General features: G+C 36.4%; 1 protein-coding gene across 8 annotated transcripts in view; it reads right to left on the bottom strand.

Moving 5' to 3' along the window:
* Positions 1 to 12,290, bottom strand: part of LOC309963232 (sodium channel protein type 2 subunit alpha) — a gene marked incomplete at its 5' end in the record, with an annotated part of 90,033 nt that overhangs the window by 55,911 nt on the left and 21,832 nt on the right. For 2 of the 8 annotated variants that reach the window (XM_082841504.1, XM_082841505.1), the window contains 2 exons: positions 1,232 to 1,364; positions 7,157 to 7,504. In XM_082841504.1, the coding sequence (XP_082697630.1) occupies positions 1,232 to 1,364; positions 7,157 to 7,504 (481 nt within the window). Of the gene's footprint in view, positions 1 to 1,231; positions 1,365 to 7,117; positions 7,505 to 12,290 lie in introns of those variants that run through there. The other 6 variants (XM_082841506.1, XM_082841507.1, XM_082841503.1 and 3 more) reach the window with 5 other exon arrangements.

Genomic DNA, 12,290 nt, shown 5'->3' with positions numbered 1-12,290 from the left:
GCTGTGATATGTAAGGCCATCTACACTGTGAGATTTTCCTAGCTGTGACTTTTAGGCTTTTGGTACTGATATTAGTATCACGGGATCTTTGCCTTCAGACTGGAAAATAATTATTGCAAGAATCTATCCAGTGTCAAGAGAAACTATAACTAACGGGAAGAAAGGCATAAGCACATGTTCGCGCTCTCTCCTTCATTCTCCATCTTTCTTTTTCCTTTGACACATCTACACACACACACAAACACACATACACACACACTTCGGAGGGGAAGAAAAGGGAGGGGTTATAAAAGAGAAAAGGAGAGAAGGGGAAAGGACAGCAAGGGAGGAGGATAGAATATATTTTACATGAAAGTATTTTCCAAGTAGCTGAAGTTGATGATGTTTGAATTCACTTACAGTATGGAAAGGCACAAACATGTGAATTAACAAAACAACAATAAAACAACCAATAATAATATTTATTGACTGTCTTCTACATGCCAGGTGCTTCTACATACATAGGTACTTTATATACGAGGCCTTATTTAATCTTTACAACTTTAATCTAAACGTCATTATCCACACTTTACTGATGAAGAAACAAGTGTAGAGTCTCAAGCTAACACACAGAGCCAATGATTGATCGCAAATCAAGCTGTCCTCAAAGTCTTTATTTTGGAATTATAAGACCCAGACCTCTAAACAATATATTCACTACTCACGTATAATCTGCAACTAAAGAGAAAGCTGAGATATTGTAATATCTGATCAGAGAGAGACAAAAGTAGTTTTACAAAATTTTGAAAACTTTGCTTCAAAGAGGTTAATATCAAACCCTAATTCTCATTTTTTCATTTATACATCTGGTTAAATCAAAAGAGTTTATAGCTTGAGTCTCAAGCAGTTAATACAATTTAAATGGGTTAGCATCACCATAAAAATAAACATTTATCATTACATTCCTTTTTATGTCATGCACATAAGAAGCTTCAACAACTTAGAACTTAATCTACCAAAGTGGTATTCCAAGTATACCTCGAATTTGCAGTAGATTCCTGGAGGCTAAATGTAAAAATCTGTATGAGACAATAGAATCCATGTGTTGTACATGGATTTTACTTTTATTTAGTAAAAGACATAATGATGATTTGGTGTCAAGTCAGGAAGAATTTTCTTGGAACTTATGAGAGTTTTTTTCATCATTACCAGAGCACCGCAAAGTAATTGTGTTGTAAGACTTTTGACATACCTTCCATGGTGTTGGTCAAAATACTAGCCATACTCGTTGCTCTTTGCTTTGCTGTAGGATCTTCCAACAGATCCATGGAAACATGATAAGAACTGGACTGTCTCTTTCTTATTTCCGTTTCAGTAGCCGTGCCCTAAAAAAAATTTCATATGAAATAACTATTATTTTTAAGGATAGCAAAATCCAAAGTGTTCCTGTAATAGGTGTTACTTAACTAAGTATTCACCATGCTTTCTCAGATGTAAACAGCTCATTAAGACATTGCCGGAATCATCATTCTTGGAAGTGTTTAAAGCCCATGATATTCTCAGCTTTCAGGGATGCCTGGGTTTGTGATCAAGATGGACTTTTCTAATTCTTCCATCTTGGAGCTTTGGGCTGGAGGGATCATGCCTATTACAGGATAGATAACCTTTCAGCATTTCAGCCAGTCCTATCTAGGACTTCAAACTGAAGCATATCACTCCTTGATTTACTCACAGGTTGAGCTATTAGATCTTTATTTATATACATTCATGTGGTTTAATGTATGAAAAGAACTTTAAAGGCTTCCCTAATATGTTCTCCTAAAATGAGAATTCCACTTTAAAATGCTTCTGTTCATTATAGACAGGTAACATTTCCCAACATCCTTAAAAATAAAACTAATTTTTAGAACTATCTATAACTTTGTCTTACACTTACAAGACAACCCATCCTTGGCATTGAAACTCTAATTTAAGGCAAAACATCAAATTGGGGGGGGAGGGTCTTTGATTTTTAGCAATGTTGTAATGACTTGACATGTTTCTATTCCAAAATAAACTCAACAGAATTTCAATATGGGCAGAAATTTATTCCTACGTCAGGAGCTCAAATAATGAAGTTAATGGTCACAGGAAAAAAGGGCAAAACTCAAGCATTCCTAATGTGGGTCTGAGTGCTAATAATAAATAAGAAGTCACTTTTAGTTCTCTGAGGATTTTCCTTATTTCTAAAACAGTAATATGAGTCCTGTTCATCTACTTCATTGTGCTATGAATATTTAACATTATTTTATTAACCTGCATTCCTCTAATGCATACATATCAAAAGCAGACTTTCCACTCAATTGATAGGACTGTCATTAATGGGAATAAACATTCATTTAGGTTGCTCTAAAATTAATTTTACTGTGAAAGAAAAGTAAAATTAATGAGAAAAGAAATAACCCCTCTCTGAAACTAAAGCTCTTTAAATCAAAAAGTTGCCTCTCAGAATTTAAAACATTTTGCATTGTCAGAGAAAGGCAAAGTTGGAAGGAAAAAATAGGGTCACTTATGAATTTGGTAAAGTAGCAGGATATGAAATTAATGCACAGAAATCTCTCATTCCTGTATACTAATTATGAAAAATCTGAAAGTGAAATTAAGAAAACACTCCCATTTACCATTGCAACAAAAAGAACACAATATCTAGGAATAAACCTACCTAAGGAGACAAAAGACCTGTATGCAGAAAATTATAAGACACTGATGAAAGCAATTAAAGATGATACAAATAGATGGAGAGATATACCATGTTCTTGGACTGGAAGACTCAACATTGTGAAAATGACTATACTACCCAAAACAATCTACAGATTCAATGCAATCCCTATCAAACTACCACTGGCATTTTTCACAGAACTAGAACAAAAAAATTCACAATTTGTACGGAAACACAAAAGACCCCAAATAGCCAAAGCAATCTTGAGAAAGAAAAACGGAGCTGGAGGAATCAGGCTCCCTGACTTATAGGAATCAGACTATACTACAAAGCTACAGTAATCAAGACAGTATGGTACTGGCACAAAAACAGAAATATTCATAAATGGAACAGGATAGAAAGCTCAGAGATAAACCCACGTACATATGGTCACCTTATTTTTGATAAAGGAGGCAAGAATATACAGTGGAGAAAAGACATCCTCTTCAATAAGTGGTGCTGGGAAAACTGGACAGGTACATGTAAAAGTATGAAATTAGAACACTCCCTAACACCATACACAAAAATAAACTCCAAATGGATTAAATACCTAAATGTAAGACCAGACACTATCAAACTCTTAGAGGAAAACATAGGCAGAACACTCTATGACATAAATCACAGCAAGACCCTTTCTGACCCACCTCCTAGAGAAATGGAAATAAAAACAAAAATAAACAAATGGGACCTAATGAAACTTAAAAGCTTTTGCACAGCAAAGGAAACCATAAACAAGATGAAAAGACAACCCTCAGACTGGGAGAAAATATTTGCAAATGAAGCAACTGACAAAGGATTAATCTCCCAAATTTACAAGCAGCTCATTCAGCTCAATATCAAAAAAACAAACAACCCAATCCAAAAATGGGCAGAAGACCTAAATAGACATTTCTCCAAAGAAGACATACAGATTGCCAACAAACACATGAAAGAATGCTCAACATCATTAATCATTAGAGAAATGCAAATCAAAACTACAATGAGATATCACCTCACACCAGTCAGAATGGCCATCATCAAAAAATCTACAAACAATAAATGCTGGAGAGGGTGTGGAGAAAAGGGAACCATCTTGCACTGTTGGTGGGAATGTAAATTGATAGAGCCACTATGGAGAACCGTATGGAGGTTCCTTAAACAACTAAAAATAGAACTACCATACGACCCAGCAATCCCACTACTGGGCATATACCCTGATAAAACCATAATTCAAAAGGAGTCATGTACCACAATGTTCATTGCAGTTCTATTTACAATAGCCAGGACATGGAAGCAAGCTAAGTGTCCTCTGACAGATGAATGGATAAAGAAGATGTGGCCCATATATACAATGGAATATTACTCAGCCATAAAAAGAAACAAAGTTGAGTTATTTGTAGTGAGGTGGATGCACCTAGAGTCTGTCATACAGAGTGAAGTAAGTCAGAAAGAGAAAAGCAAACACTATATGCTAACACATATATATGGAATCTAAAAAAAAAAATGGTCATGAAGAACCTAGGGGCAAGATGGGAATAAAGATGCAGACCTACTGGAGGATATGGGGAGGGGGAAGGGTAAGCTGGGACAAAGTGAGAGAGTGGCATGGACATATATACACTACCAAATGTAAAATAGATAGCTAGTGGGAAGCAGCCGCATAGCACATGGAGATCAGCTCTGTGCTTTGTGACCACCTAGAGGGGTGGGATAGGGAGGGTGGGAGGGAGGGAGACGCAACAGGGAGGAGATATGGGGATATATGTATATGTATAACTGATTCACTTTGTTATACAGCAGAAACTAACACACGATTGTAAAGCAATTATACTCCAATAAAGATGTTAAAACGAAAAGAAAGAAAGAAAGGAAGGAAGGAAGAAAGAAAGAAAAAATAGGGTCGCTTAAAGATCATCTAGTCCCTTCTGCTCTATATAAAATTATATGTGTAATCCTATATCTGTCTAATTTTTAGTGCTAGATTCCAAAATCTCTAATGATATTACCAAGGAAATTCTTTCTTAAGTTACATTGCTTCAGTTGAATTTATGTGTAAAGTGTAGGATATTGTGTGCTTTGGAGGGTGGCATTTGTTTGCAGCTCTTTATTTTCTGTTCTCTTTTCCTCTCTGCAGTCTTGCAAAGTCCCTTCTTTGGCCTGCACTTTCAGCTCATGTGACACCATATGTTGCAGCTCATGTTGCAGTGCCCTGCCTCACACCTGACTGTAGCACTGAAGGATGGACACAAGGCAGCAGGAAATAGAGATCACACTAGGCTTTGTTTCAAACTGCCCCAATTTGCCTTCAGAGATTTATCCCACCCTCTCTGATATGACAGGATTTTGTGGTAATTATTGATAAATGCTAAATATCTTCTGACAGACTGACATTCTCTTTGTATTTATGCAAAGAAGTTGTGGATTTATTTTTGTTTGTTCAATTAACCTTTATCAAGATCAGTGATACTCATACTTTATTATGTGTAAGAACCATGTGAGATACTTTTCAAGGAAGAAGAAATTCCTGATCTTGCTCTCCTCGGCCTTTTGGTCTGAGTAAGTGTGGGCCCAGAAATCTCCATTTCTTTCTTTAAACCACTTTATTGAGGTATTATCAACATGTAAAAAGCTGTATATATTTCAGGTACGCAACTTGATGAGTTTGGGGATAAGTATACACCCATGAACCATCACCACCGTCAGGTCATAAACATTTCCATCACCTTCTAAAGTTTCCTTCCACTCCTCTTATTATTGTTGTTGTTGCTATTTGGGGTAAGAACACTTAACATGAGATCTACCTTCTTAGCAAATTTTAAATTTACAATTCAGTATTGTTAGCTCTAGGTCCTATACTATATAGTAACATATCCAGAATTTATTTATCTTGCATAAATGAAATTTTGGACTCTGTGGTCATCAAACTCAGAGAAGCAGACAGTAGAATGGTGGTTGCCAGGGGTGGAGGGAGGGGGAAATGAGGAATTTCCACTTTGAAAAGTATCCCACGGAATTCTGATGTAAGTAGTCTGAGGATGAAATATATTTTGAGATACACTGGGTTAAAATGAAAGATTTTGTCTCCTTGGCCATGTCTTCTTTTCCATTTAAGAAAATTAATGGGAGGTAATATTGCAATACGCATAGAATGTAGGTTCAGTAGTCAGCATACCTGGGGTCAAACCCTAGCTCCACCATGCACAGGCCTCAGTTTCCTCCTTATAAAATGAGGATAATATTAGTAACTACGATAAAGGGCTGTTGTGAGGACTAAATGAATTAATGCATGTAAAGTGTTCTGGACAGTATCTAGTACATAGTTAGCCATGATTATTTTTTAAGAGAAGTTGACATTCCCTTTGCATTCTTCCAGTTTCTTTCACAACAGAGTTCTACTTTTTTCATGATTTGATCTGACTCCAGGATACCTGGACATTTCTCTGGGAGAAAGTGGTGGGGAGAGGCTATGTGAAAAAAGTGAAGATCAGTGGCTATGTCTATAATCCAAGGTAAGAATCTCCTCTATTAGGTGACTGAAAGCTGACTCTATATGATTTTAATGTAGCTTAAAGAGCTCGTCCAACTATAATGAGTAGAATTGTGTAAAAATAAAAAATCATACTGAGAAGATTTTAATATGACTCTGTAAGCTATAAAGTATAACCAATGACATTGCTAGAATATTTTTATATTGGCAAATGAAATCTTATTTAATACCAAACTTAAAAAGCACCTACGTTTTACAAAGGAAATGTCAATAACATATCCCTGTAAGTGTCTGGTATTTAGTTGAAACCCTTTTTCATATGCATGATTTAGGGCCACTATGTTAATTAAAAAATTCATGACGGTAATATAAAAATTGAAATCTGCCCTAACAATTACAACACATGACTTTACCAGGTACTTCGAGTGGCTTCTTTTTTTTTTTTTTTTTTTTCGAGTGGCTTCTTTACCACACAGATGTACAATGGTCATTTGACTGGGTGCTAAAAATGTTACAGCACTCTGACCTTCCAAGAGGAAGAATGTTGCATTGCAGGATTTAGATGTATTTAGTAATACTATCTACTTCAAGTGGAAGTATCAAGTTCTTCTTTTAAAGGAACAGAGATAACAAGATCCTTAAGATAAGTATTTATATCATTTCTTGCATTTACTTTGCTTATATTAACTAATCATAATGCATGATAAATTGTTGCTATACTTTTTGGCAAGTTTCATTCTGTAGTAATAATGATGAAGGAATACTTTTAATTATAGTCTATGAGACCCAACCTACATTTTTAATTCATTTGAGAAAAGTCTGAATTGAACAATTTGACAAAATAAGTTCATAACTTATTTCGGCCTTTGAACGTTAGATTCTGTAAAATTCACACGTGTGGATATCTAAACCCATTCCTGCCTGCAACCAACCACAGCTCCCTCGCCAACAGCTGCAGGTTTCACTGGCCTCACCTCTGGCAGGAGCTGTCCAGCAGGAGATGTGAGAGCAGAAGGGCCCCCGACCAGGGAGACCACGCCGTTGCAATCCACAGCACTGTGCATCTTCCCGTTCACGGGCAGAACGGGGAGCACCCTGGAGGTGCGGCTGGCCTGGCTGACGTTGCTGGGGCGCCGCTCCCCGTGTCTGTGCGGCACAAACAGAGAGTCTCTTCTGCTGTCATTGTCTTCGAAGGTGCTGTGCTCATCATCGGCAAAGTCATTCTCAGAGCCAATATCCTTGGCTCGACCTCTGAAGCTGAAAAGGCTCGCCCTACTGTTGCGTCTTGGAGAGAAAAGGGAGCCACGGATGCTCAATAAAGACTATCAATAACAAGAAAGGAAACAAACAAAAAACAGATGAACAGAATTAAGTGCTGGTGTCCTGAACAATATGAGCCTGGACTCTTCATTTCATAGCTGTTGACTCACCAAAGGTGAGGCATTGGACAGGTGGAAGCAAGGGCTCCTGTGGCAACTGCTGGTGGGGTTCTGGCACTTTCTACGAGGTACAGGTCTTTTGTTTTGCTCTCCCTTTTCCTCCTTTCCTTGATTTTCATCTTCTGAGCTCTCATTTTCTACCATTTTCTTCTACTTTACCCATGACTTCAGATAGTCATAAGTACCCCCCCTAAAGACTGTTTTGTCTCATTTCTGGCACCTAGAACTGAAATCTTTGCTAGACCCTTCTCTAGAAACTATTCTTATTTAACAATCCAGTGGAAAGCAATTAAGTACACAACTAAGTTTTGATCCTTTGAAGCCCAAACTACACCAGTAAGAGTTCACTAGTGCCCACACCCAGATGCAGATCTCACTCACCAAGGAAAATAAAACCAATCTTGCTAGTAGGTCTGTTTAATTATAGTACAAGGAGCAACTTCTCTCCTTCCCTTTGCATATTTTATAACAGTCCTCATGAATAATTTAAACAAATCTAGCTGAAAGAACTGTACGATTCATTCCCTGATTTTCACTCTTCTGTCTCAAGAAATCTAAAGAGCACCATATTTACAAACCTGGTCTTCACTAAGTATCTGGTCAAAACCATTTGACAATTTTCTAGATGACTACAAGGTCATTGTTATCATTCAGTTTACTTTGATTCTCAAACATAGTACCACTGAGCACAACGAATCATTTCCTGTTTATTACTAGTCTATTTTTATAACCTCACTCTAGTGAGCACTTGTTTCTGTTTGTCCAATACCCATTTGTTCTTTTTCTGTTGACAGTACCCCGATTATCTCCAAGAACTGCTCCCCAGGCAAGACCATGGCCCAGGTCTAGTCAATGAGTGTATTCCATGCCTCTGGCCATAGAGCCTGGTTTGAAAATGGGTAGGAGACCCTGCATGGTCCCTTGACAGTCACCAATTTCTTGTACAATTGTGGAGAAAGAGGTGCATTTTCGATTGAGGTTGCTAAAAAATATTGAATGTAAGTTTGGAGCCATGGTGGGCATCTTATCAGCATATTGGAGGAGCCTGGAGATGTGGAGTAATACTTGGCCCTGATAACATGTTTTGAGCCTTTGCATCTAGCTGTGCCTAAAGCTACTCATTGATATCATTTATATAATTTAATCCTCTTTTTTGCTTAAGCTGGCTTAAGTTGGATTTCTATGATTATTAATAGAATACCAACTTTATCATTTAACCATTACTAGTTTCATCTTTTTATCTCCAAAGGATTTAAAGCTAACTAAAATTATTATTTTGTACCTATATATTTTTTACATTCCCTGACTAATAAGTATACATTTAATTTTATTTTCAGCTAAAGAATGATTTTCTCAATAACATCTATAAACATCTATAAAACGTCTATGATCTTTAAACACTATCTTATGTTATATGATCTTATTCATTATGTACAGAAACACATCTAAGAATACGGATCTGCTCCCACAGCAGAACTTATTTCTTCTTTTCCTATACCCATGTTTTTTCATCCTGTTATCAACTTCATTATTCTTTTCTTTTATCGTTTCCATATGAGTATTATTTTTTTTTTATTTTTTAATATTTATTTATTTATTTGGCTGTGCTGGGTCTTAGTTGCAGCACACAGTATCCCTGACCAGGGATCAAACCCGGGCCCTGTGCATTGGGAGTGTGGAGTCTTAACCACTGGACCACCAGGAAGTCCCCAATACGAGTATTTTTTAAACTTCTCCTACACTATCCAATTTCTTTCATGTCTCCTTTCTCTCCTTTCACAAGGGACTTTAAATTAGCTATAAGGACATAAGAGTTACAGAATTTCTGACCTACTGGTTATCATTACCTCAAAAAGAAGCCAGATAAGAAATGCTTGGCAATAAGAAATAAAGTAGAAATTATGTATACATACCACTCTTAGTAAGAGTTTTTATTTTAACTACAATTACTCCCCTCAATTAGAGCCAATAGAAGGGCTGGAGAGAAATGTTATTAAATTGCACACAGTGTTTCTCAAAGTTCAAAGGTGAATTATGCCACACAAGAACATAGTTTACATACGGCAGCTATATGAAAAATGAGTGTTTCCCATCTGTTAGCATCAACTTCCACTGTTTACATTGATTACATAAATCCATAGCAATCAAATGCTATACCACAAATAGAGGATGGACAGTAAGAAAAAATCTGCCATACCAAATGGATCTCTAAAAACTCCTCGTTTATCACAAATATGGAGGGAAATAATAACTTCAGAAAGTCAACAGTATCTTATAAAGGCTTCAAAATAAAATATTCAGGCTGTCCTGAGACGTCATTAGAGATTGCACTCTTGACTTTCTCCTTTCCCTTCTCCCACACTAACAAGTCATATTGAAGTCTAAAAATTATTTCATACAATCCACCTACTCTACTGAGAAAATTATAATCCTATGATAAAAGTATACATTATATTTTTTTCAATATGAAAGTAGAAATGATTACCAACACAGTTGCCTATCATGTCACTACAAAACAATAGTTTTTAATACTTTGGGGCCTTAGGCCCTTGAAAAATCTAACAAAAGCTATGGACCCTTCATTACTGTACCCAGGTTAAGAACCTGGTTCACTATTTTCAGTAGTACTTACAGGGTCTTGCAAAGTGGGATTAATATGATTTCAGCATCCCTCCCTTTCTTCCTCTTCCTTTATCCCTCTCTCTCTCTGTGCCTCTCCATTGCCCTCTCCATCTTCTTAGTTACTTGTCTACTTCTTTATCAGATAAAAATCTTTAGTTCTATTTTTATACACACACCACTTCAGAAACGAATATCAATTTGAGCCAGATATTACATGTTGTATGAGTGATCACCTATAATGCCCAACTAGGAAGCAGAGATTTTAAGAAGACAGTATGGGGAAAATGTTATGTCTTTGGACAAAATTTACAGAAACAGATGGGATAGAGCCTAACATTTTCAGACTTTACTATTTTGCCTAGAATTAGTTCTACAGGACTTGAAATGAAGCAAATTGGAATAACTCTGTGGTATCTGTTGGTTTGCAGTTCAGATTTAGATAGTTTTTCCTCAGGTAAGTTACTTTCCTTCTTTCCTCCTTCCCTCCTTCTCCTTTTCCCTTCCTTCAAAATAAACAATGCTCTAAAAAGGGGATTTGATTTTTAAAAATTCACATTTATTAAGATTAGTATCTCCACTAATGTAATCATAATGATTGTGACAACAACATGAATAGGGGTAAATGTTGATATTTATTTAAAAACAAATTCTACTTCAAATTTGAATTCAACCTCACTAAGCCTTTAATTTATCCTATCTTATAATGTTACCTGGACTTGGAATGAATCAGGCTGACATAAAAATTTATATGTATTAAACATAAGGCTATGTGAGACTGTGTATACTAAAAAATGTACAAAGAGCATGTATAATCCTAAATATACGTATCTTTTAAATGAAATCAAATTGTAAATTTCCTCAACAGTTTCTTAAGATTTTTTTAAATATTTTTATTTCTTTTATTATTATTATTTAAAAAAAATTTTTTGGCCATGCCACATGGCATGCGGTGTCTTAGTTCCTTGACCAGGGATCGGACCTGCACCCGGCTGCATTGGAAGGTGAAGTCTTAACCACAACTGCCAGGGAAAAAAAAGATTTTTTTTTAAAGATATTCTTTCTAGTCAGCCTGATACAGTGGAAAGTTCAAGGGTATCAGTGTCAGACCAAATCTGAATGCCGCTTCAACCTTTAATAACTAGATGACATTGGGCAATTATTTAACTTCACTGAGCCTAAAAAATAGTGAAAGTAGTACTATGCAGGGCTGTTAACATTAATTATGGTAGAGTAAGAAGAATGCCAAGCACAAAACAGGCACTCAGCGAAGAATACCAGCCCTCCCCTGTCTTCACATCTGCAGATTGGGGATGAAGATTATAGTACCACCCTAGGGCTGCAGTGAGTGGCTTCAAGTAGAAACATAGGTGTTAGCTATTATCACTGTTATCGGTGTTGTTCAAACTGTGACTGTTAACTGTATGGATATTAAGCTTTCACTACTGAAAAACTGTATTTCTGGTAATTCTCTTGGTAATTTCAAAGACAATTAAGGATCCTAAATTTCAAAGTTTCAGCAGCTTGTGTTGGTACATAAGCCAGAAGCATCTAGATATCATTTTCTACACTATGTAAGTCAAGGTATTCTTTTCATGCAAGTCTCATTAAACATGAGACAAAGATAATCAAGAGCAATTAAGCACAACTGTTTACTTAGTGTCATAAATCTTCAGTGCATGTCTACCTAAAATTCTTGATTACATTTTTAGAAAAATTTTGCTTCGGTTTCCCTTGAAACAAGGACACGAAGAATACACTCCTCATATGAAGTTCGCACATGCAGGGGAACAACTGTACAGATGGTCTGAAAGAATCCACTCTTCACTTTTAGGAACCTGTCACTCAGAAAACCTACAATTCACTGGGTCCAGGCACCACAGCTTAGAAGGGACAGTAATCATCTGCTGATTATTCCTCATGTAGAAAATTGCCCTGAGAAGTCTCAGAATCACAAGGCTTCCCAAGCCCAGTGGGATCTATGCTCTAAAAATGCGTTCCTGAATTCCAAAAAGTCGTAAAACTCACAAATTCCTTGAGGTGATAACCA

The sequence above is a fragment of the Leucopleurus acutus genome, assembly GCF_964270905.1.
Source record: "Leucopleurus acutus genome assembly, chromosome: 6".
NCBI classification, from domain to species: domain Eukaryota; kingdom Metazoa; phylum Chordata; class Mammalia; order Artiodactyla; family Delphinidae; genus Leucopleurus; species Leucopleurus acutus.
Note: the sequence above shows the minus strand (reverse complement) of the source record. Positions and strands in the feature narration are given on the sequence as shown.